At 42.3% G+C, this 26849-nt stretch overlaps 2 protein-coding genes across 2 annotated transcripts in view; both read right to left on the reverse strand.

Annotated features, from left to right (window-relative positions):
* cables2b (Cdk5 and Abl enzyme substrate 2b) overlaps positions 1-18149 on the reverse strand; it is a 61282-nt gene extending 43133 nt beyond the window's left edge. Inside the window, exon 1 of the mRNA XM_050065672.1 lies at positions 17509-18149. Within this exon, the coding sequence (XP_049921629.1) occupies positions 17509-18104 (596 nt within the window). The 5' untranslated portion in view covers positions 18105-18149. The remainder of the gene's footprint in view (positions 1-17508) is intronic.
* A 5342-nt stretch (positions 18150-23491) lies between these two features.
* Positions 23492-26849, reverse strand: part of ccm2l (CCM2 like scaffold protein) — a 20390-nt gene continuing 17032 nt past the window's right edge. The window contains exons 10-11 of the mRNA XM_050065668.1: positions 24822-24969; positions 23492-24130 (exon numbers count right to left, since the gene is read on the reverse strand). Coding sequence (XP_049921625.1) covers positions 23998-24130; positions 24822-24969 — 281 coding nt within the window. The 3' untranslated portion in view covers positions 23492-23997. The remainder of the gene's footprint in view (positions 24131-24821; positions 24970-26849) is intronic.

Here is a 26849-nt window from a genome sequence, read left to right on the forward strand (position 1 = left end):
GTTATTCCACTGTTGCTACCATCCATCCCTGGTGTCAAACATGCGGCTGCATCTTTACTTTCTGACCTGTTTGTTACTGACAGACACCAAACTAAGCTGTGCACCTACAGAGAGTATCATTGACAGATTAATGTGTATAATCCAGCTCTGCTAATGTGGTTGTTCTCACTCTGATTATAATCCCAATGTGACATAACCTGTTAAGGTGTTTATATGACAGACTGGATTAATTAAATCTGGTTATAAATGAATTATCACAGTGTATGTAAACACGCTGCATGAACAGGAAGCAGTGCGTCTTTGGAGGACGACATGTTTGTTCAGCTGGCTTTACTTCTCATAAATAATGATGGTAATGATGCGAGTCTTAGAGCAGAGGAAGCACCTTATTTGAGTTAAGCAGCCACATGAAAAAGTCACTGTGGCTCTTTTTCAGGCAAATAATCATTTATTAGGAGGGGCGGGACTTGTCACCCTGCTAACAAATAAAATGGAGGAGAAGCTTGTTGTGGCTGCGTCTGTGTATGCTGAGCTGTATGATATGTCCGACAGACACGATCACAGTAAAGACAGAAAAGCCCATTTGTGGGAGCAGATCAGCCGGAAACTGAATGTTGCTGTGACTGTTGTGCTTTTACTACTGTACTCATTGTAAGCTTGTTGTTAGCTGTGTAGTCAGTGCTTTTTTGATGAAGCACTGGGATGAAGCAGTCCCCAGCGCCCTGCAAGCACTTTTCAGCCAGATAAAAACGCTGCATGGACACACACCCTACAGTTCAAACATTTAAATGCAGTATGTGAAGGTCCACAGAAGGGGGCCTGGTCATGGTGTTTGGGTGCTCATCATCATAAGCAAACTCTTTGTCTCAAACAGTAAAGACCCAACACAGCGTCTCAGAGCAGCAGAGAAGGGCTGTAGCCAACCAAAGAATATCTTGGTCAACTGAAATTCTACCTACTCCTCAACAGATTGATTGGTTAATGGGGAAAAATAATCTGAACATTATCTCTAGATTAATTAAATCAGCCACTGTGCCCTGACTGAGTGCACTCTACTTGGTAGCATTACGTGTCCACCAAAGCCTGAGGCCATTTTTGAATTCTTTGCAATGGGAGCGCAGCATATGTACACTATGCTACAAACACCAGCAGCCCTGACCACTGCATGTTTGGCATTTTTTTTCAGCTTGCTGAGAGTTGAAAATGTACAACTCCGGGTAAAATGCTGCATCGCTTTCCGGTTTTGCCAGTTCTGTCTGTTCTAAGAGCTTAAACCAGTTTGATTTTATGCAAACCTGCTGAACCGGCATTTGTCTTTATGACTAGGGATGGGTATTGTTAAGATTTTAACGGTACTACTACTCTTATCGGTACTGCTTATCGATCCGGTATTTTAATGGTATTCTTATCGATACTTTTTTGAGGAAGAAAAAAACAAATCAAGAACATAAATTGCTTTAATTTCTCTATTCTCATTATGCAACAAAATAGTTTTTTAACAAAACATTTTACTTTTTACAACTTGAAATGTAAAATACATAAAATAATAGTGTTGTCACGGTACCAAAATTGGGACCCACGGTACGATACCAGTGAAAGTATCACGGTTCTGAGTAGTATCACAATACCACAGCAAAAATGAGGCAGATGTGCCTTTTGTCATTTATAAAAAGATAAATCACTTTTCTATAATACATCAATGATATTTCAATGGAATAAATTACTTATTGACTTATTCATACTTCAAAAACAGCATCAATAAGTGATTAACATAGGGGGGATCAAAATAAAATAAATAAATAAAATAAAAATCAACCAGCCACCCTCCTCCCCTGACAAGTAAAGAACAGTCCCTTCATAAGTAAAGAACAGTCCCTAAAGTGCGGTGAGGTTTGTGGACCGTTACCTGCCACAAAGAGAGAAATGTGAACGGCTTGTTTCCCCTCTGACACGCTACATACCTGTGTGCCGCCACGGCTCGGCTGTTCAGGTACTACTGGACAGTCATGACATCAACAAAGAGGAAAACATTGGACCTGGAGCCAGGCTTCTCCGTCGCCGGTAAGCCGTATTTGCGCTGCGGAGCACTATGGCCGCCGTATTTGACAGGAATACGTATTCCTGTTTGTGTCTGTGACCCCTGTTCAACCCACAACCGACAGGATTCGGTTCAAACCCTGTACATCTTTCTGTCTGAATATGATGCACTTCCACTCGGTGTTTTGACAAATTACTAGTGTTGCCGCCCTTACATGCAAAACATTTGTCACACTTGTGACAACGCGCTGTGTCTGCATCAACTCTTGTAATGTAAAGCCACACTTTTGACCGTTTGGCTCTCTCCGCCATCGTTATCTATCTAAAGGTAGGCTACGAGCTTGAGTTGGTGTATGCGCTGTCTTGTGTGTGTGTCACTGGAACAACAGCCTGCCCCCTGCTCTCCACTCACACACAGCAGGCAGCCAGGGTGAGCGAGACAGATCTCTCGTCTTCAGCAGGCAGCCAGGGTGAGCGAGACAGATCTCTCGTCTTCAGGGAGAATAACGAAAATTATGATACAATGACGGATAATTGACGGAGTTGGTGAGATAAATGTGCAAGATAAGCTTTAACTTGTAAAAAAAAAAAAACGCGACTGCTCCAGTACCGATAGCAGAACCGTTAAGGTCAGAGCTTATCAATACTGCGGTCTTGAAGAATGTAGCACCAGGGCTCGTTCAATACCGGAGTTCGGTACCTATCCCTATTTATGACACGTTCAGGCAATTTAAATTGGCAACCTTCGCTGACAGCATCACATCGTTAAATTCAACAGTTATTGTTTTAGTAATAAGCAATACAACAACATGATCAACATAACATTATGTTTGTAAAGCAACATGAAGGAGATCACATTTCAGGAGATGGGAGGAGCAGGGTGGCACATGTGCTGTTTGTTTACAACAAAGTTCATGTGTTTCTGTGTGAAGAGATGGTACTGAGAAGAAGCGATAAAGCTAAAACTGTACCAATATGGCAACACTTTGACACAATAGTGTCCTAAATAACAGTGAACGATATCTGTCCAGTATGGTGTTTGGCTTAATATCAAACTGGTTCGAAAATTTTACACCAGCCCAACCCTACTCGTTACCGTCAGTTCTTACCCAGCTGTCCAATCACAGTGGAGGAAGAGTGGGACAAATATCAAGAGCTGAACTACAGCAACGGAGGAGAAATTAATACTGCTGGCCACATCGAATGTCCTCTCCCCGTACATGCTTCAGCTTTCCTTTCACCCCGCAGCAAGGACCGCAATAAGTACTCTGCCTTGTGCTGACATTTTTACTTTGGCGAATATTCCATATCATAGCAACCAGATGCAACTAAAGCCTCTCAGCTGAAAAAGACGCTTTGCCTCGAAAACGATCTAGCGCTCCCAGGTACGTGTTTTCAGACACTTTCACTCAAGTTGGTTTGCCCCCTAAGTGCGATTCATTTGAGCAGGTGTGAACACAGCAATCACACTCAGGTGTGCACCAAAACAACCGGACTGAGACCTTCTTGAAGAGGTGCTCTCAGTCCGGTTACAAACAAACTCTGGTGCGGTTGGTTTGTGGTGAGAAGGTGTTCCGACCTGGACTCTGGTGCGGTTGGTTTGTGGTGAGAAGGTGTTCCGACCTGGATGTGAAGCAACTGCAGTCATGACACATTGTTTGGGTTAAACATGAGCATGTTACAGTCCTGGAGGATTATTAATGTGCACCTCCTCCTGTACTGCCTTAATATGCACATTCAGCACATCCAATGCATCAAAACATTGTTTTCTAGTTGGAGCCGCGCCTCGTTTTCAAACTGTATGGTTTGACTAAAATGAACAATGACAGCAATATAGTCCACGATGAGCAGCGCTAAAATCAACCTGCGTAGTTGTCCCTCCATTGTGACATTAGAAAGTGTCACATTTATCTTGCAAGTGTACTCTTCTTCAACGTTTGCTTTACTTCCTGGATTTTTCCCACATGGAAATTCTGACCAATCAAGAGCAGCTTTCTCACACAAGGCATTTGATCTGGTCCGCTTGTAAATGCTGCCGTGAGAACACGAACCAGCTCTAGGCAATTATACAACTTTGTGACAAAATGAGTCCCTGATTCAGACCAAAGGAGACAACTCTAGGTCTGAAAGCACCCTTAGAAGGAAGTTACACGTATGATCATTTATTCATTCATGCATATCCAGTCTAACAACAGACACTAAAACCTGGATTGTGTGACTGCTGATAATATAACAAGCCAACAGAGTCCAAGTGGACAGACTGGATCTTTATCTGCTGTGATGAGGAAGAATAAACAGCTGTATCTGTATAAACGACTTTCCAGCCAGTCACAGTCCGTCTAAAGTATTTCTGATTTGACAACCAACAAAGAAGAAGAATAAAAACGAGATTTAGACAACGTTTGTTTTTTTTGGTGTTTCGGTGTAGACAGAGAGAGTTTAGAAAACAACCTGAAAAGGTTTGTGTGCAGACAGAACCACAATAGACACGCTGGAGGTGAAGGTGTTTTTGATTTAGTCACATTAGGGAGGACACGGTCTGTGTGTTAAGGGTGTGGACGGTGTTCAGCTCTGTTTTCAGCACAGAGGCATGCATGTTTAGACACACACACACACACACACACACACACACACACACACACACACACACACACACACAGATGATGTCAGTCAGATTCCAACTCCTCTCTGGGTCTGTGTGTGCATGTGCGTGTGTGTTAGTCCAGAGGGTGTGTCTAATCAGTGTTACTGCTGAATCTGATAAGTTTTCTGCTTCAGGCAACACGTTCAGCACGAAGTTTCAGAAACAACGCAGCTCACTGTTCCAATTTATGTTCACTCAAATTTGAGTTATGTGTTGTGTGTGCATGTGTGAGTGTGAGTGAGACATGGAGAGTTTGAGCTGATCAACCCTGCTGCTGATACCATTTTAGTATCTTCTTCACTTCATGGATATTTTAGCATGCAAACTGTAATATTTTGATCGTAAACAAACAGATAAACTCCGCAGCTTTAGCCACCTAAATTATCAGTACCAACATTCAACGCCTCATATCAGCTCAACACGTGTGTGAAGCAGAGAGATAAAGAAAAGAAAAAGATAAAGACAAGAAAGATAAACTCCAAAAGACAAAGACAAGAAAGCAGAGAGAGTGAGAACTGAAGAACGGTCGATTAACAACCAGGTCAAGTTTGAACAACCCTACCCTTAAACTCTGTTTAATCTGCAGGGAGAAAATAAGGGAGAGGCACCGTGAGAAAACATACGCACATACTGCAGAGACGGAGAGAGCGAAACACTTTACAGTTACACCAGCTGTAAATATAACCTTATGCTTTTATTACAGACGGAGAGATGCAACACATTTATCTGGAGGTTAAAGGACCCCACCGAGGGTAAGGCCGAGGCCGTAACCACCTGGCATCTGGGCCTGCCCATTAATCCCGATTTCCTTGAGGAGCCTAGCAACAGTGCCTCTATGTCCACCAGTACCAAGTGGAATGAAGTCTACAGCCATTTTAAAGTTTTATTATGCTTATTTACAGACTGTTGTTCATCAAAGATGTGCGTGCCTCCCTGCAGGATTGAGTGCGTAAACTACACATTTTAAAGTTTGGGGTTATTAGTATCATTAGGCCATTTAACAGCAGGTAAGATGCTAAAAGGCTGCACAATATATCATTTTCAGGCTGTTAGCAGGGTGAAGGCAGCTGATGCTAACAGACTCAATAAGCTAATCAAGGAAAGTTGGTTCAGTCCTGGGAGTGGAACTGCAGTCTTTAGTGGAGGTGTCAGAGAGGAGGATGTTGAGAAAACTACTCAGTGTTCTGGACAAAGCACACTGAGCCGTACCTGAGACCACCGAGGAGCATCACAGAACGCCACAGTTCTGTTGAATCAAACTCAAGTGAATTGAATTTTTTTTTCATCACCAAAGACTGCAATGTTTCAAGGGATTTTTCTGAGGAACTTGAACGAGAGGAGAAAACATCATTTTAAAATATAACTCTTTGTGTTCAGGTTATTGTTCAGTTTGTTCAATAAGAATGTTGGTAATAATTCCTTTAATTTGTTTTTATTTCAACAAACAGTTTGTTGTACTTGAGCAGTATACTGAAAGGAGCAGAAAGAACTGAGGGTGCCTAAATAAATGTTTTTTAATCGCATGGAATGTGAATGATGTGCCTACTAAGGACAGGATTATTTCATGAAGATTCAAACATCATCAGAGCACCTGTAAAACTGCCCGTGTGAACAGAGCTTCAGTTCCTCATGTTGTGGTTATTTACTGAGAAACTCTGTCATGCTGACCCACACTTGCTCTTGCTCTTCCTTTTTATTTATCAGATATTAACTGCTCTTACGTTTCATTTCCTCCTGGCAATAAAAGAACCTCTGAGAGATGAGAGAACCTTAAAGGAATTCAACAAAAGCTTCAAATAATTAACTTAGTGCAGAGAGTCTTGTGGGCCTGATGTCATCACAGGAAATGCCACGTCCTAATTTAAACCAGGAACAAACCTCATTACATCAGTGCAGAGTCTTCTACAGTCTACACGTACGTCACTAACTCCATGAGGTCATTCAGGGAACACCCTGCAGGAGGGTCAGCCAACCAGGCCTGACTGAGTGTCCTCACCTGGCCGACAGGTAGGTCAGCAGAGTGTTAGAGTGTTCCCCTGGCACAGAGACTGACCTGCTGCGTCAGTCACATAGTTTCCCTACGTTAGTGTTGTGGAAAAATACCGATTTTTTGATACATATTGATTCTGTAATGTTATATAAACAAACCTCACAAGGATCAGCTGTGCATGCAGAGATGTGAGACTGGAGACGTCATCACTGACAAGATGGACGAGCACTTAGCTACACAAGTATAGATATCATTTTTGTAGCTGCCATACTCTATCATATCACCATCTCCACCTTGTAGAACATGCTAGCTAGCTAGCAAGCTCTGCTGGGCATCGCCTACAACAATACCTGCCAGAAATGTTCAGCTCGCTGGTTTGTTGCTGCCATGTTTGGGTTTGTGTAGTGAAATGAGAAGGTATCACACAGATAACTCCTCATTTCAACCCTGTGAATCATCCATTCCTCATCCACTGCAGCACTTTCAACGCCAGCAACAGGAATAAAATAGAAGCTGGGCGTTCAACAAAAGGTGGCGTGGGGACAGTTAGGACATTACAATAGAGAACTATGAAATCAAACTGATTTAGTCCAGTGTTACGCATAGAATTATAATCTATGTGTGGCGGAAGCTGATGACAGGGGTGGTGGTGTGTGTGTCCATTTGTATCATTGCATGACACTTCTCTAAATTCAGTGGTTTTGTCTGTGAATGCGTCACAGGAAGTTTCTTTTTTCCTCAGCAGCAGTTTGTGGAGTTTGAGCCCTGGAGTGGATAATTGATCATCCGATCAGAGCTGATCAGATCAGATCGATGGATTAGAGGGGCAGCTGCTGCACAGGGGAGTGAGAGCAAACTTTTAGAACCAGTGCAATGAACAATTAAGTTTCACTTTTAGTGCACGTCTCGTTGTGCTGCTCTGTCTGTGCCCAGAGTACGCTCTGCGCTCTGACAGTGTGGTGCAATGAATAAAATAAATAACCCAACGATATATATATATATTCCAGTTGGGCTCCCGAATGGTCCAGGCAGATGCTGTTATCATCGTGGACCGCCATAAATAAATAAATAGTCATTCTGCTGTTCTCTGATAACCAAGAAAAGAAAAGTCTTCGTCATGTTATAACCTTGTTTTTTTTCTTTTAATAAACATTTAAAATTTTATGCCTTAAATGTCAATTTTTCCCTGTGGTATAGAAAGTGGTATTGTATATCTATATTGTGTCAAAGTTAGACATTAAAGTATGATGAGAACACTACCCTGCAGACACCCAATAATCAGCTGCACTGTGCACACTTGTACAGGATTCTCCCCAGGAAACAGTTGAGCCGAGGTGGTGAGCCACCAACATCATCACGCACCTCACTCACCACACTTCTATGAAAGTGTATTACTTTTCCAGGATGTTAACGAAGGTAGTTTTTGTATCAGACAAGGTGATCCACTGTGAGAAACCCTGAAGTAGATTAACATGAGTAAAGTAAATCTCTGCATGAAAAAAAACTACTGTAATTAATACAATCAATGCTAACAATGCTAATGCTACATCTTAACTAATTCAGTTCAAAATGAAAGTCTTTACTTGTATATGATTTCCAAACAGGGACAGTTTACGTTACTGTGATTATTTTTTAATTTGCTCATTTTGACTGACCAACAGTTCAGCTGTTTAAAATATTCAATTTACAAAGATACACACAAAAATATAAAGATATTTGGCACTTTTAACCTATCTAACTATCTAAAATGGTTTGTTCATTAATTTTCTTTCACTGATCGTTTCAATGCTGATTGAGTGACGGAGCTCCTAGACGTAGTGTATCAGTGGAAGGTTTATCTGTGTATTTGAGGACAGTCAAGATCCTGTTAACTAACTCAGAATAGCAGCGTGTAGTGGAAACAAACTGAGCCAAGTGCATCGTGGGGAATAATCGGTGTCACTGTCGGTTTGCACACACGGACTATGTTCACACCGCAGCTGAATAAAGCTAAATACAGCTGACACTGCTGAGGGGAGCCATTACTCCTGCAAAGCACACACACAGGTTGATTACTGAGGACTTGACCTGACGTTTTAATTGGAGAGTGGATGCAGTCAGGCAGCAGAGTGTACACCTGAACCAGCAGGTAGAAAATAAAGACAACTATGACAAGAAGTCTGTGATTTTAAGAAAACCTCAATCTACTTGAAGTGCAAGTCCCGTTCAGTTTTTAGTTTGGACTTTTTCCACAGAAACGAAGGGACTAAACAAAAAGGCGCAGAGAGATTTACTACATTTATTTCTGATCAGAAAACAGGCGTAAACACTGCCTGAAGTAGTGCAGTTCTGTGCTGGCTCAGAGTTGTGGTTATTTACTGAGAAGCTCAGTCATGCTGACCCACACTGGCTCTCCATCTTCCTTTTTTTTCAGGTTTATCAACCATTACCAACTCTTGTGTTTCATTTCCTCCTGATAATAAAAGAAGCTTTGAGTCTTAGATGAACGTTAATGCAGAAAACTTGAAACACACCTGGCAAATGTTACAGATGAGCAACTTCGCTTAGAGTCTCCGGGGCCTGATGTCACAGCCAGCCAGCAGAGAATGTGACAAATAATGTACAAACCACTGCCTGTACAAAGATAACCAAACAACTGCTATGGTGATGAAATCCACAACTGATGCGCTAAGACAAAGAAGTACCAATTCTACACATCAAAGTTTGTTTACAGGTGCTAAGGCTTGCACATACTTTCCACATTGAACTTCTGCGGACAGCTGTGGTCATGCTGACGTGCATGCGGTTCTATTCATAGTACAACTGGTGGTCTGTGTCAGCGCCCACCTGGAGGTGAGCTGCCATATCAGTAGAAGATGTAACTAAAGAAGTTGCTGGGTCTGGATTGAATGTCTGTCCAATATTCGACTTAAAACTAACTTCACCAAGGTGAGGCGGCTGCAGCTGATTTGACAGCAGTGTTTTCAACTGGACTGGAGTTTGGAGCAAAAAATGGGAGCACGCAGAGCCGGCACGCTTGCTACGCCCACAGTCTGTTATGGTCACAAAAAATAGGCTGCACACGGACATTAGCACAGTGGTTCAATTGGACCCTCGTGGACATGGGTGGATGATGAGATTACATCACAGGGACCACAGCGGACCCTCGTCGACATGTGGTGGTGGAAACTGTGAATTGGTCTTTAGGGGTACTACTGCAAAAACAACTGTATGCAGCCTTTTGTGGCTCCAGGGTGAGCTGTATGAAGACATAAATAGCCTCAAGTGATGCCACCTGAGTCAGTCAGTTGGGTTTGCAGACTACAAGTTCTGGAAGGGTGGAGTTAGAAAGAAGTGAGCTTCTAAGACCTCCAGGGCTTGACGCTAACTTTTTTCCCCAAGGAGCACATGTGCCCCTTAAGTTGAAAAAGTAAGGAGCACACAAAGAACTTTAGGGGCACAATGTAAATTAATCAAATAATGTGTTTTCCATAATAAACGTGATGCAAATAGACATTTACAAGCAAAATTATTTAATGAATTTGTATACAAAATGTATAGAAAGGTAAAATCATCAAGTTTTGAAAAAGTATTGCAATTTAATTTTGTCTTTAATGTTATTATCTTATATATATTATCTTTGCAATATGATTATCTTATATAATGTTATTACTATCCTAAAACATTCTCCAGGTCCTCTGAAACTCTGCAGGACTTATTTCCACCCTGCCCAGCAGCGGTACTGTGGCGAACGGTCCCTAACTGCTGGGAGAACGGAGCAGGCTTCCTGGAGGTCCGCCGCTTAACCTGGTCCGTCTCCTCCGCCACACTTTGACTTATTTCCACCCTGCCGACAGTGGGACTTATATTCATTGTGCTGACAGTGGCTTGGAAAACTGCGCATAACCGTGTCACATGGGGAAGAGGGAAGAGGGAAGGCTGCTGGAGTTCCTCCAACATTTGCGGTTAGATTATCTTATTTTTTTATTGACAAAAATATAGGCTGCTTGGGTTGATTTTTTTTTTATGCGCACATGTGCCCCTAAATATTTTTTGCAGTTCGCACACACCTATTTTTAGTCGCAAATACGAGTGAAACGCTCTGACCTCCGTAGCCCACTTCTCATCTCTGCTTGAAGCTAGTGCGGCCGCTATACATTATTTTTTAAATCTTGAAAACCTGCTGTTAAATTATAAATTTAAGGAATTTATTAAAGCAAAGTGCTTCTTTGTGCCAAGAGGACCAAGAAGTCAGTTACAACAGTTGGTATGAATGCACCGCGCTGACATGCCACATCAGTACCGGTCCCAATGAGTGGATATGATATCAGCTACGCCATTAATAATCTACTTTACATGGTTTTTTGTCAGAGTCATGTTGTAATGAAGTCTTACTGCTATCAGTTACATTTATTTCATCACAATAGGCTGCTAACTCAGTTTTGAAAAGCTAAAGCGATCCATGATCTCATGATACCTTTCATAAAAGTGCTTCCAATTAGCTCCACACATGTGGACCAGAACTTGGTTTAAGTTAAACGTAGGTTCGGGCTAGGTCAAGTTAGTGTAAGAACTGAGTTCATGCGTGGAGTTTTCTGACTGTAAAAATTTGGGAATGCATTACATCATCGTGTTCTTGCTCTGAATGCAGTACAAACGTGTGAGTGTCATCTCTGCCTTTGTCCTCAGAATGTGTTTGATGCCGTTTTAGTTTTCAGCCAAACTCATGAATGTTTAATGTCCAGTTTAGTAGAAACATCTCATTGTCCCACATTCTAAAAACAACAGCAAAAAACATCCTGTACGTCTCCTGAACTGTGAATTCCCTTGTTTCTGTTTCTAGCACTTCTCTCACACATGAAACCATTACATAATATCATCAGGCTTCTTGTAAACAAAGCAGCCTCAGATCTGACGCTATTTTTTTGTTGTTGTCCCCGCTTTAAAACACACAGGCATGTCACTATAAAGGATGCAGGTTCTCTCAGGTGAGGTGAAGATGCTAAAGCTTGTTGACGGTCACAAGTTCAGTCCCCTCAGCAGCCAAAGTGTATACTTCACCAGCCAAGTGTCCTCGCTCACTGTATATAAGAGCATCAGTTAAACAGCTAAACTGTTGACATGACTCTGTGTGTGTGTGTGTGTGTGTGTGTGTGTATGTGTGTTCATGTGCAGGCTAATGAAGCAGTTGGCTGGCTGGTTAGCTGGCTGGCAGGACTTCACACACTGAGCCGTGTTACAGACAGAGAGGCTAAAAAGAGCATGACTGATGATCGTATCCGTCGACGACCATTTCCATCACACCAGGAAGTGTGTAGGTCAGGAGAAACACACTGTTTAACCTGTTGGCTAGATTATTTAGTTCTCATGACTGAATGAATGAATGATGCACCAAGCAGGGCTACTGTCCAAATTGTGGAGAAAAAAAAGTGCTGCAACCGTTTAAAAGTAGAAACACATGAATTGATCAGCGAATTGATTGGCTGACATTCACCTTGTTGACTGCTATCGGCCTATCGGCAATTAAGATGTCATTCGGCAACGGCAGTGGCTGATGTGTTTCTGTTGGGTCACATCAATTTTGTGCAGGCTAAAAAGCAGGGCTCGCAACTAACGGCCACAAACTTAAAATCAAGGAGCACGTACAAGACGAATACAATGACTGTGTTTGGCAAATGGGCTCTTTGATCTCACTGTTATCTGATGAGATGGCGAGCAGCAGCCGGCATCCGGTCGTCCTGGCAACAATAGAAAATGTGTTTGGAACAGAGGTCTTCCCCAGGACGCCGTTGTAACAAAAGGATGTAAACTCACAGACTCAGAGGATGCACTCTATTGTTTCCTTGATAATGCTTCATTGTGAACACAAATCTGTGTTAAAATTGGCAGGAGAGGAGCTAGTTACCGTTCGCTCCAAGCAGGGTTGGGAATTAGCACCAGCCACCAGCCAAATGCTGGTAAAATATGCAAGTGGCTGTTAGATTTGTTCCATTCATCAGCCAAATAACCAGGAGTAATCCAGTGAGTGGTGATAGATTTTGGAATCCACCAGCCACATTGGCAGGTGGGCAAAAAAGTCAATTTCCAACCCTGGCTCTAAGCAACTGGTGGCCGCAGCTAACAGCCCATGGAGGTCGCAAAATTATACCTATACTTATACCTAGACTTATTTTGTTCCAAAGTCGTATAATTGCCTAGAGTTGGTTCGCGTTCTCATGGCAGCATTTACAAGCAGACTTGCTTTCTCTTGTGTGAGAAAGCTGCTCTTGATTGGTCAGAATTTCCATGTGGGAAAAATCCAGGAAGTAAAGCAAACGTTGAAGAAGAGTACACTTGCAAGATAAATGTGACACTTTCTAATGTCACAATGGAGGGACAACTACGCAGGTTGATTTTAGCGCTGCTCATCGTGGACTATATTGCTGTCATTGTTCATTTTAGTCAAACCATACAGTTTGAAAACGAGGCGCGGCTCCAACTAGAAAACAATGTTTTGATGCATTGGATGTGCTGAATGTGCATATTAAGGCAGTACAGGAGGAGGTGCACATTAATAATCCTCCAGGACTGTAACATGCTCATGTTTAACCCAAATAAGCAGGTCCTCATCTACAGATATCACCATGTTGCAGTGCCATGTTTCTATTTGTTTTGGAGAGGATTAGACCACTGAGGATAATTCAGTCCCAGGTGAAAACCTCCTGAACATCTCCATCTTAAGTTATCAGAGAAAAACGGTGAGCACACACTAGCAGGTGTTAGGTTAGAAGCCTGTCTCCAACATGCCAAATAACTTCAGGGAAACACTGATTTATAATGTAAAACTGTTATATTCAGTGTTTTTACTGGTTGAAATCAACAGGTGTTTGTTTTGGAGAGGAAGAGACCTCTGCAGACACTTCAGCTCCCTGTGAAAAACCTCCTGAACAATGAACACTGAAGAAATTCTAAGTTACAGCTGGTTGCAATCTGCAATTCTCGCTGCTGGCTTCCACTAAACCTCCCTAAATCTTGCACACTGGACCTTTAATAAAAACAAAATGTATTTTTAAAAAGTGATAGATCTATCAATAATGAATAATAAGTTGCAGCCCTTTGCAAATTAACACATTTCTAAACCTCACATTGCATCGTCAGCATGTCACACACCACAGCTTTGCTTGTGAATTACACTCATTAGTAACACTGACAACAACCATCTTGGCAGGAAATACAATGAAATACTGTATCAGCATCACAGTAGATTAAGTCATACAGCAGGAGCTGTACAACTGTAGGCTGGTGGCTTGTGCTGCAGTCTGACTGATGAGCTGTTATCTGCTGGTTATTTATCGGCCTGTTGTTAGGTGTAAATAGGTTAAGCAGTGTTTATCGCTGCAGGGCTGACTCTCTGGGTTGGCTGCTGCCAACATGGTGACGAAGCTGATCCATCCATCAGCACTCACACAAGCGTGGCAATTCTGAACCACTGTCAGATGTGTGTGCTTCATATAAACATACTCACATTCTTTTAAAACCACATTCACACCGTTTTTTAAACTAACTTTCTCTGCTGCATCTGTGTGTTCGCAGCCAGCACATATCTGTCCCTCTTTGTCTGAATTTCTCTCTCTCTCTCTCTCATCAGAGAAAATCCAAACTAATCCAGAGTTACTGTAGTAAACACCCAAATGAAAATGATTCTGGGTTACTGTGCCACAAAAAACAGCTCGACTTCATGTTGTCTGTTGGTGGTTTTTAACCGTCCTGAGGTTCACTTCCCCTCTACAAAGCCACCAGCTGCTCGAGGAGCTACTACTTTCAAAATGATGTTTCCTATCAGACTGTATACCAAGCTCAGTCATTAACAAGGCTGAGAATAAACCTATGACTGGTATTCTTACATTATATATGATATATTTTTTAAAAGATACCAAATCTCTTCAAATTCAAAAAGGCAAGTTTGCTACTGTGCTTTTAGGAGGGGAAAGTGGAGGGTTGTCACATTCAAACCTCCTCGGGATGTCAACAGTTAACTGGTAGTCGGGTAACCACCAAAAATATTTTTGACTGGTTACGCATGTCAGCCTGTGGGTTGATTTTGCTACTCTTCAGCTTACTGCACTGCACACCACCCTTGTCTGGTGGGAGCTAGCTAGTGGTACTTCCTTCCTTCCACCCTCCAGTCTCCCCCTAGGTTGCCCTGGTGAGTAAGCAGCTCAATTTTGAGCCCCAAGCCCCCTTTCTCATTCTTAACTGTTAGCTCTGTTAGCATCGTTAACAGTCACACAGCCAGTGGTGCTAACATAGTTAATTATACTAAAGGGATCTGACTGTTCAAACTGAAGCTGCTTACTCACCAGGGCTACCTGGGGGCAGACAAGACTGTGGCCACCATGGTTCTGCAGCAGTGTAGCTAGCTAGTTCCCACCCAGCCAGACCAGAGGGTGGGTCATGGACACTATGTTTTCACATGTTAGCTGGCTGACTGTCAGCAAAGCCAACAGAAAATAAAATAAAGGTGAAACTTTTACATCACAAAACAAAATATAGATAGTACATTAAAATGTGGCGCTGAAGCTCACTGAGTCAACGGAGCGCCACACTAAATGGATAGGCCTTTTTTATTTTATGATATTTTGTAATTTTTTTTTAATTGGCTAATGGGCGAGTGTCGAGATATTGAAAGTAAATTAACTGAAACTGACACCCCTACTGCAGATACTGTTCAGTCCACCTTTCTACTGAATACTGAAGCTATTTAGATGCATAACTTAGAGGAGAAGCATAACTTAGAGGAGAATCTCCAAATTTTGATAAACCAACTCACAGATGCTTGTTAGTTTAGAGCTCTCGAGGAACACAATTATTTAAAGTAAACCTAAGAATAAGCAGAAAACAGTGGCATGCATAAATGTTTCTGAAATTCTGGTACAGATACCAAAAACAATACTTTTCAATACCGTAACCACATTATCACACCAATCCTATTATGACAAGATTTACTCTAGATGCCCAAATTAATTTGTATTTATTGCATTTACAAAATATCTGACCAAAAACTAAGTAAAGATGATCTGACAAAGCATTTAAATATTTGAAATGAATGATTTAAATGATTATTAAGCAAGCAGGGTGTAAGATTTAGGGAGATTTAGAGTAGGGTTGCACGATAATATCGACACGTCATCGGTATTGCCCAATATTGGGTTTAAAATTAACTATTAGAATCGGCCAACATGCTTTTTCTTATTTTACACAACGAATGAATATTACATACACTAAAAAGTATTGTATTTCATGTCTCCATCTGCTGGTGAGCCGTCACGATAAAAGTATGCATGTATAATATGATGTTAATTCCACTACAGGAGAGACTTGATGATCACTAAAATTAGGCAGGGAAAAAGGTGGATGCATCCATATAGGTGTTGGTTATGGGTCAAATAAATTGTTATATAACGGCATATCGGACAATGGCAAAAGATTCAATATCGTGCACCCCTAATTTAGTGGTATCTAGCAGTGAGTATCTAACTGTTTTTCCAATGTGTTTGTCACAGAGAGGCTGCGAACTACAGTACGCTGGCCGAAGCAAAAACATGAATGTCCCGATTAAGAGCCAGTGTTTCGTTTGTCCGTTCTGGGCTACTGTAACATGGCGGTGCATCATGGTGGACACTGTAGAGGAGGACCTGCTCTCTATGTAGATGTACATGGCTCACTCTAAGGTATCAAAAACACAATTCTTATTTTCATGTGATTGTAAACTAATAAAACACAGTTATTATATGATGTTTAATTTCTAACATTAGATGCCCCTAAATCCTACACACTGGATCTTTAAATTAACAAGCAACAGGACCAAATATTCTCCAGCTCCAGTTTCTCAAATGTGAAGACTTGACACTTTTTATCTTTGGGTTTTAGACAGTTGGTCAGACATAACTGCCTTTCTTTCTGACATTAAAGATTAGCCTAATTTAAAAAAAAAAAGGATGATAGCCTATTTTTTTTTTAAAAAAAATGAAAATAATTGTTGGGTGGACTTCGTTTTATCTAAATACACTATGATACTAACAAAAAATTTAATTTATTAATGAGAAAACATCGGATCAGAATAACTAAACAAGACCAAAAGAATCTGACCAAGCACTCAGTGTTTCTAGTTTTCTGCACTCAAAGCCATGGACACAGTTTTGTCTTTAAGCATGCAGGTTTCAGTGGTTTAACAGTTACTCTCTAATTTTGAGGACATAATTAGGGGAAATTAGCACAAGGCAACAACAAAGGTTGACATGAGTCCTGAGCTTTTGATAATCCACACTATCACCTCCAAAAATCAGTTGGGATTAGTCATTTAATTCATATGATCTTGACCTGAGGAGCCCTCACCTGAGCGTGTGTGGGCTGTGAGACATGCATGCACACATTTAGACTCCATGTCTACTGTAAATGTTCTGAGTTCAGTTTTACCTCCAGGCAGGGAGGTAACAAAGAAACGTTGAATTATGACCAGTGACATGCTCTTAACTTAACCACATGATTGTCATCCTTAATTTCATTGGAGCCACATCACAAAGACTAACGGGAACCAATTATTTACAGATCTTCAAATCCAGTGCCAAACCATCTCTCAGCGTGAGAATAAGCGTGTGAATACTCTGAATAAAAGTTAAACTGGATCTGCAGCCCAGCCACAGTCTACCTATGGACAAGTTCATCAACATCAGCCTCCTCCCTCAAACTTCCAGGTAACACTGAAGCATTAAAGCGAACAGTTTCAGGGTGATTACCAGCAACAAAAGATGCAAATCCAACCGTGCCACAGGCTGAGACTCACCCGATAACAGGACAATAACAAAGCCGTGTGTCTCACCTTTGTCGCGGCTCTGAGGACACGGAGTTACAGCTCTGAACCGACAGCAGTGTGGAGGACTTCCGCGGTCCCAGTGGCGACGGTAGCAAGCTGGCGTTAGACGTGGACGGTGAGAGCAGGTTACTGTTCCCCGGCGAAGGGTACGAGCCTCTGCGGCACTCCAGCAGCACCTCCGCGCTCCCCACTTCGTCAAAGCCCGTGTCCGACGGCAGGACGAGGATAGGCGGTATGTTGAGGAGTCCTGTCCTTGGTGCCGAGGAAGAATTAACGTTGGCTGCCAAACCGGCGAATGTCCCGTAGCCGCTGTTGTTGCCCAGCTCCGGGCATAACCCGGCCGCCACCGCCGCCGCAGAGCCGGAGTCGGCTCCCTCCAAGTCGGTCTCTTTATGGTGGCGGCTTCCTACATGTTCGGCTGCATTACTCTGGACCGGCCGTCCGTCCAGGGAGATGTTACTAAGGAATAAAAGAGCGGCTTGTCTCCGCCGAGAGTTCTCCCGGTTCCTCCGAGTGTGTTCCCGGTTACTATGCGTCTTTTTGCCAGTAACAGCGGCCGTTATCGCAGCACTGTGCTGGCCGCAGGCAGCAGCCGCCGCCATGGTCTCCGTCCCACTGAGGAAGTCAACTGGAGGCTCAGCTCGAGACCTGCAACTGTCAAATCCCTTTTACCCGGCGCGAGGCGGCTTTACGCCCTCCTCAGCTCTGATTGGCCCAGACGGAATGCGTAATGACGTATGAAGCCAGAGCCTCCGAAGGGGCGTTTCTCCCGCCGCGCTGTAAACTCCCCTAACACACGGTAGCAAAATGTACAGGCACACATCTTACTGTCACAGATACTTGTTTTATTATCTTTTTACACAGTGAATCAAATCCAGATGAAGACACAGTGCATGTAAATAAATTATTTAGGCCTGACCTTTTTCCATTTTGTGATCGTTTTCTTTTTACAGCAATAAAAAAGCAATTTAAAAAGGCAGAATTTGTTTACTATCACTGTAAATGCTCCGTTTAAAAAAAAAAAAGCATGTGTCATAGCAGTAGCAGTAAATTCTTAACAAATAAGGGGAAGATGGGAGAAGATAATCCCCCCGTCCTTAATTCCTCTCCCACCCATATAGCACTTAATCTACTCTCAACACATGGAGCCTATAGGTTGCTATGCTCTAGTGAATTGTGACATTTCATTTAAGCTGCTGTATTCTTAAGATTTATTTAACTGGAACTGTTTTAGGGTAAATTGATCTCATTTTTTGTCACTGGAAAATGGTGGAGATATAGGCTATTTGGTGATAGGGGGGGTTGGGGGAAAAAGATTTTTCCTTTGAAGTAAAAAAAAATGTTAAGATAGACCCTTGGGGCAGGAAGCCTCCTCAGAAAGCGTGTGAAGAACCCTTCGGGGCATCCTGCCTGTAATTTATTATTTACTTTGACTTCCTACTTTGTAAAGTTATATGTGCCTTTATATGGTACATGGCTACATGTGGTGGTAGTGTCACTGAACTCAGCTAGGCCTCGCTGTAACTGCAACCCTTAGAATAATGAGGAGGGTCGTTGTCCTTTCTACACCACCATTTTACAGGCAGCTCACACAGCACGCTACAAAAGAACAGCACGTTATTTTAGCACAGAGGCTAGCTAGCTATTTCATAAAGTGCATCATGCCATTATTTTGGCATTTTATCACTTAACAAGTACAGCAACCCACATTAATACACAATATTTGTACACAGTGCTGTGCTCGACAACTCACCCCTAGCACTCTCTAATGAATTGGCAATGTTTTAACGCCTGCAGTGGCGTTTACCTACCACCTCTGAGAGAGGGCGCCTCTGAGCCAATAACCCAGGTATAACCACATAACTACAAAAGTGCATGACTATCACATTATAGCAGACATGGGGGAAAGTCACACATGTGCAAGTCACAAGCAAGTCTCAAGTCTCAAGCAAGTCTCAAGTTAGTTGTGGTGAGAATCAAGCAAGTCAAGTCCCTGCTATAAGCGCCTTTCATGTGCAGCCCCACTCTGACATCTCTCCACTTAGTGCATGTATAGGTCCTGTTTGTGCATGTGTGTGTTTGGACCTGTGTGTAATTGACAACAGAGTGAAAAAATTGAATTTCCCATCGGGGATTAATAAAGTATATATAAAAAAATAAATAAATTAATAAATAAGTCAAGCAAGTCAAGTCGAGTCATTGCTCAGGTCAAGCAAGTCACAAGTCAAGTCTCATGTCATGAATACAAAGTCAAAGTCGAGTCGAGTCTTTTATCAACGTTAGTCAAGCAAGTCTCAAGTCATCATATTTGCGACTTGAGTCTGACTCGAGTCTGGTCATGTGTCTCGAGTCACCCATCTCTGCATTATAGCAAGTGGAATTACATATAAAACAAACTCTGTTACAGTAGCTTAGTATAGTAGGCACTGTAGTTGCAACAGCTTGCTTGCGATATGAGCTAGCTGGCTAGCAATCATTAGCATTGCTGGCTAATTAGAATTAGCCAACATTTTCAACAAGCTTGCTGGAGGAAGACATCCTGAAATAGCCTGAATGAAAGGCTACAAGGCTTCTGATGATCCATTAACGGGTCAGAATTGAGATTTTAGTTTGTTTTATTTACTTTAATATTTCGTGTTGCACTCAGGGGCTTCTTACCCCGAGCAGGGGGCATCTGGCCCCAGTAGTGGGGCAGAAAGCCCCTTTGCTAGATTTTCATTTTTGTGCCATTACAACAATATTAGTTACTCTACCTTCTGTGCAGAGTTTGCATGTCCTCTCTTCTTTTATTATTGTCTAATTGTTTTTTTTAACTGGCCGACCGGACGGCTGATTAAAAGAAAGAGCTTTTATCTGTATCTGGTGGAATGAATGTATTGTGTTTCTCCCTGTTGAATAAACAATGAAATACATTAAAAATAACTCCTATTAATAAAATATTGTTATTATTTTCTGTCATAGTTTTCTGCTGTGTCTGTGTAACTCCTCCGTACATATCTGCAGTATCAGCGCAGCTCTACCTGACAGCAGCTTTGATTGGCTGTTGGCACTTTGTTATGAAACCTCAGTGGATTTTCTCTGCACTGATCCCTGCAATGACACCAACACTGGGCTGAGTGGCACCTGGCCAGCTCAACAGGCCGGCCACACTGCGTAGTATGACTGTTAGCCTGCTAAATATAACCCAGTGGACACACCACACTGTAATCCCTGCAGGCTGGGAGTTTGTTATCGTACACTCACCCCCTGATCCCCTACATCTGCAGAGCAACCAATGAACCAACACTGAACCTTCCAGCTGGAACAACAGCAGAATGGAAATCCAAAAGTGACATCATTTAAATCAGCTGTATCTCAAAGGAGATTCAGTTTTTTATTTGCATGATGTCATATGTTTTATTATAAAGTGTGATACATGCTTTTTGGATGTGTGGAGTATCTATCTATCTATCTATCTATCTATCTATCTATCTATCTAAAATGTTCTAAATATGAAGCTTTTAAAGTAAAATACATTTTTTACAACAAAACATCGTAGTTCTGCCGAAATAAAGCAAAAATATTAAATAAAACAATTTCAAAAACTAAGAATTATGAGTAAAATTAGGTTTCGAAATAAATATTGCTTTAAAAAAATATTTAAAAAAACATGGATTAAATAATATTCATCACTATCACATGTACTGCACAAACAAACCATGAGAAATATTTATGGGTTTGATGGAGTCTGTTCCACTGTAGCTGGAAACAGAAAAATAATACCCGACCCAGGGCTGATGGCGAACGGTGTATCCATGATGATGCAAGGTGGAGGGGATTATGTGTGTGTGTGTGTGCGTGTGTGTGCGTGTGTGAGTGGGATGATGATAAATGCCGCCACATGGATGATTGCAGAGGTTACAGAGCTATAATCCGATGATGAGGATAGAGTTTATACAATGTGTCTGCTCCCCCTGACGCACACACACACACACACACACACACACACACACACACAAAATGACCTTAAAATTATCTTCTGTTGCGATAAGAGAACCGAACGTTATCTCATCGCATTTCCTGGTTTCGTTTTGACTGATATGAACTGGAGTCACGACCTCTGACCTTTAGAGGCAGTAAGAAGTAGCTTCAGTATTGCTGTTTGCCTGCAATAAATCCAAACATGGTGGCCTCCCCCTGACAGATTTTCATTATTTTTCAGGGTCAGGAAGCACGGCAGAGCTTTGTCTAAACATATCTAGTATTTTGAGTGTATGGGATGTCACTCTCACCCAGTACTCTGCATGCACGTGTCCTATTTAAACAACTGAGTTTTTATCCACTCAGTTTATTTGCAGTGCCAGTGCCTATCCAGGTCATGAATTTAAAACCAGCCTTTTGGAAAACCTCTGGTACACTTACAGTAATGTGCATCACTGCTGCTTTTAACTAAACTTACTCTGCTCATGATAAATTAATCGAAAAAAACAAATGCACACTGCGTTAGCTTATTACGTAATGAGAGTGAGGAGACTAGCATGACTCGGGTGAAGCCCATGGGTGTACTGGCTCCCTCTCTGATGTTCAGTGAGGCTGGCAGAGGAGAGGACCAGGGGGCACAGAGAAGCAGTGCACCATGGGAAGGTCATGATGCTGCCGCCAGGATAACGGGTCAATGCAGCGTTGGGACAGAGATAGAAAGGGGGACAGGCACAGAAGAGAGATTTTAGATTTCCTATATATGGTTCTCATCATTACCGTCATATTAAAATGTGAAACTTCTGTAGATGTGGTTCCAGTTAATAAGCTTTTTCTAAAACACAGTCATTAAAACTTTACATTTTGCCTCATAAAGCAGTCTGTAGCTCAGAAGCAGGGCTGGAAATCTGCTCTTTTATCCACAGTTGCCTCCATGTGGCCACTGTGAGGTACTACAACCTCTACAGAAAACACCATCATACTCTATTGCAGCTTTTTAAAGTATTTCGAGGCCTCAGTTTAATGCAATATTAGTGGCATGGACGCAGATGGATTCAAGAAACCTTTAATGATCCCAGGTAGCCAAAATGACCTGGGTATGCACTGGCCCAAACTTGGCATGCTGAGAATAAGTTGCAGACCCTGTCAGGATTTCAGCTTCGCCGCTCCTTTGTGTTTCCTGTTTCCCCTCCCTAGTGTCTCATGTTTGTTTTCAGTTTGTCTTTGTGTGTTTGCTGGGCGTGGCCTTCTGGTTCCCTGCCATTCCTCCTGAGCACACCTGAACCACATCTACAATACAGCCACTGCAGAATAAAACCTCAGCTCAGACATCCAGACTCTGCCGGATCGTTCAGTCTCCTCTGCGGTACAGACATCTAGGCCAACTGCTAGTTTTTTTTTGGACACTGGTCTTTTTGTACGTTTGGGACATCAAGTCACACTCTGTTCTGTGTCTCAGGTTCACCACGCCAGCCTCAACCATAACCCGCCATGTCCAGCCTTGGTCTTGTCTTCTGCCTCTGGATTTGGACTGTGTCTGCTTTGCTTCGCCATTCCCTGTCCACCTCAGCCATCATTTCATTCAAGCCTTCAGCTCCGCTTCTGCAAACTACAATAAACTGCCATCAACCATTCCCTGTTTCCTGGTTGTGTTTGCACTTTGGGTCCTAAGTTGAACTGCCACAACAGACTTGGCTCAGAACCAATGACACCCCAGAATTAAGCCAAATAAACTGGCCTGATTTCAGCTGCTAATATCGCCATCACTGGGCCACTGTCAAAAATGACCTGGCCCAGCATTGGCCCAAACTCGGCACGCTTGATAAGATAAGTCAGGCTGCTTCTGGTTGCCTGACTCAGCTGCGACTTGGCATGGATGATGAATAAACTCAGTGGTGTAGTGGAGGGTATACACACTTCTTTTTCTGGCTGTTTACAATATACCCACCTTTCAGCCAAAAATCCACTGAAGAGATTTTACCCACTTCCTCCTCTTGTGATCACTTTGACTGACACAAGTTGACTTATAAACTCTAATCATGACCTTCGGATCATGAAGACGAAACCATACTGCCCCTTCTGCAAATGTATGGTTTTAGGTGGAATGAGATGATCAGAATAAGATTTAATAGATTTCTGTATTAAATAATAACCACAGGTAAAAAATCATGATCATAGATCATAATCTCACTGTGCATTAACTGTATGATACACTGAAAAATAAACAGTATGAGTTGAACTGAATTAAGACAGCTCTGGTTTCTATAGAACAACTTTTGTACTATTATTTTATTCAACTCACTTGCTGGTTTTATCTGCTGCTCTGTGCATCAAGCAGGAAATGCATTTTAAAACAGCAACTTTACGAATGATTCCTCTGTCAGACAGTTTATTGTATATTTTCAGTTTATTTGTCTGGTATTGGAGAAAACATGAAGTGTGGACATGCTGCTCCTGCTCAGATGCTCTGAGGCAGATTCTGAGTTCAAACACTGTCTGAGAGGAATCAGACTCTCACTGTTTCCCTTCACCTCTTCATCAGAGGTAGTAGTCTTCCTCCTCAATGTCTCCATGTGTGTCCTGGAAGCCGAGCGCCTGGATGTCGTGGGTGAGGTCAGTGATGCGTCGGTTGAACTCCTGAGATCCTGACGCCAGAGAGCTGTTGTCATACCTGCTGGGAAACACACACACACAAAAAACACATCATAATGTTACCTAATTTCTAGTGTACTAGAAGAAGATCATTTGGACTCAACCTGGACCGGTTCTGCATCATGGAAAGAGAAACTATGACTTAAAGTTACCCTGAACTCCCAAAAACTAACCCTAACCCTTTAAACAAAAACAATAATATCACAAAAATAGAGCCATCACCTCTTATAGGGTTTCTTATTAAACTTTTAAGAGAGTAAAATGTTTTTATAGGATATTTAAAATGGTTTATGGACAGAAGACGACACTGGGAGAACACAGCAACATTAACACCAGTGGTAAACATATTAATATTGTATGTGAGCTACTGAAAAACTGCACGCTGACAGTCAAAGACAGTAAATACTGAAATTATTACTATGGTTTAATCAGCTGTTTTGTTTTGTACTTTTTAGTGTCGATTTTAACTTTCTGAATAAAAATTATGCACGTGTCTTGTTTCCTAATTGCAGCAGCAGAATGTTTTCTGCTGTATGATGTCTTCGGACCACAGCTTGGTGCTCTTTAGTTTTATTAAGATCAACTAAATGCACCATATTAATGAGACATGACAGAAGAGGAGACAGCAGTGTGTGGTATCTAGAAACACCCTCACAGAGAGAGTCATAACTCTTTCACAAATCACAACCTGCACCTCCTGACCTACGTACCCTCTCATGGCCGTCGCCGACGTGTTGCTCATGCTGCGTTTGATACGTCCGAAGCTGTCAGTTAAAATCCCACCCTCCCGGATCCCGATGCTCTCCAGGAAACTCTCAAACACCCCGACATCCTTGTCTGGGATGAACGGACGCATGCCTGGGAAACAAAGAGAAGCAGTCAGGTGGTAGAATTAAGTCACGCTACCTGTGTGTGTGATGTAATTCGAGCATCTCTATTTTTTGTTGTAGTAGACAGTGTGGATGTGGTTACATGCTGATGCATTACAACGTTACTTTCGTAATCATCGCGCTGCGCAGGCACGCCACAAAGCTGCAAGCTAGTTTGGGGTGTAACGGAAGAGTAATATAACAAGTAGTGTAATGAATTACTGTTGGCAGGGAGTAATGAATAAAGTTCTATTGTTAGTTTTGAAAAGGGAAACAAGCAATGAGGAAAGTATTGCATTTTTAGACCAAGGAGCCCAACACTGCAGATGAGATATGTAATCCCTCCAGCATGTTCTGGGTCTGCCCCGGGGCCTCCTACCAGTGGGACGTGCCTGGAACACCTCTAATGCCCTCTATACACTGTGCAATTTTAGCAATCTTTTAAGACCATTGCATGACACACTGTGAGACGTGGATCTAATAAACTTTGGTATGACGTCAAGTTCGATGTGTGCAGATTGTACGATGGCCGTTTACTACTGAATCCCAGGTTACGACGTACGTCAATATGCAACGTCATCAGCGTGCACCGCATCAGCGTACGTCATCCATCTGCGCCACCATAGGTAGCTTGCTCACCTGGAAGTTGCAGTTCCTCCGCAATTTCCTTCCATGCAGCGTCTATTTTCTCGCGGTCATGATAGCAGCTGGAAGAAACATCAAATTAACAAGGCTTCTGCTGCCACAGCTCCACTAAACTTTCCTCTTTCTGGGAGTTCCACAGACTTCTTTTTGTTTATTTTACCTCCATGGCAAGCGATCATTTGTCTGGGTTTAGCGCCGGTGTCGCGGTGACCATCGTGTCATTTCGTGCTGCATTTCTATTGGTTGACTAGTAGACGTAGGTCGTAGCAGCTGTCACACTGTGAGATAGTCATCCTAAATTTCTGACACTGCCAGAAATTTATCTTAGGTTATATTTGGTCGAAAGACGTTGACAATGGCCGTCCTTGAACCTGTCTCACAGTGCGACGTAAGACCACCGTTTTAGAGCCACGTCCAAAGATGGAAGTTTCTCCCACAATGGCCATCTTTCGTCTAGGTATACCGGCCATTGCAGGAGGCACCCAGGAGGATCCTGATCAGATGCCTGAATCACCTCAACTGACCCCTTTCGACGTGAAGGAGCAGCAGCTCTACTATCTCTAAGGCTGAGCCCACACACCCCACAGAGGAAACTCATTTTGGCCGCTTGTATCCACGATCTCCTTAATTCAGTCACTACTCAGAGCTCATGATCATAGGTGAGGGTTGGGACATAGATGGATCAGTAAATCGAAAGCTTCGGCTTCTGGCTCAGTTCCGTCTTTACCATGATGGTCAGGCACAGCGCCCGAATCACTGCAGAGGTTATGCTAAATTGCTGATCCATCTCACTCGTGAACAAGACCCTGAGATACTTGAACTGTCTCGCTTGAGGCAGCAACTCTCTCCGAACTGTGATACAGAAATCCAAAGAGGTTTTCAGACAAACCTAATGACTGAAAACTGTATTTCTTTTAAACATACACTGAACAAAAATATAAACTCAACACTTTGGTTTTTGCTCCCATTTTTCATGAGCTGAACTCAAAGATCTAAAACATTTTCTACACACACAAAAGACCATTTCTCACAAATATTGTTCACAAGTCTGTCTAAATCTGTGTTAGTGAGCACTTCTCCTTTGCCGAGATAATCCATCCCACCTCACAGGTGTGGCATATCAAGATGCTGATTAGACAGCATGATTATTGCACAGGTGTGCCTTAGGCTGGCCACAATAAAAGGCCACTCTAAAATGTTCAGTTTTATCACACAGCACAATGC

Source organism: Epinephelus moara, chromosome 16 (assembly GCF_006386435.1).
Source record: "Epinephelus moara isolate mb chromosome 16, YSFRI_EMoa_1.0, whole genome shotgun sequence".
NCBI classification, from domain to species: domain Eukaryota; kingdom Metazoa; phylum Chordata; class Actinopteri; order Perciformes; family Serranidae; genus Epinephelus; species Epinephelus moara.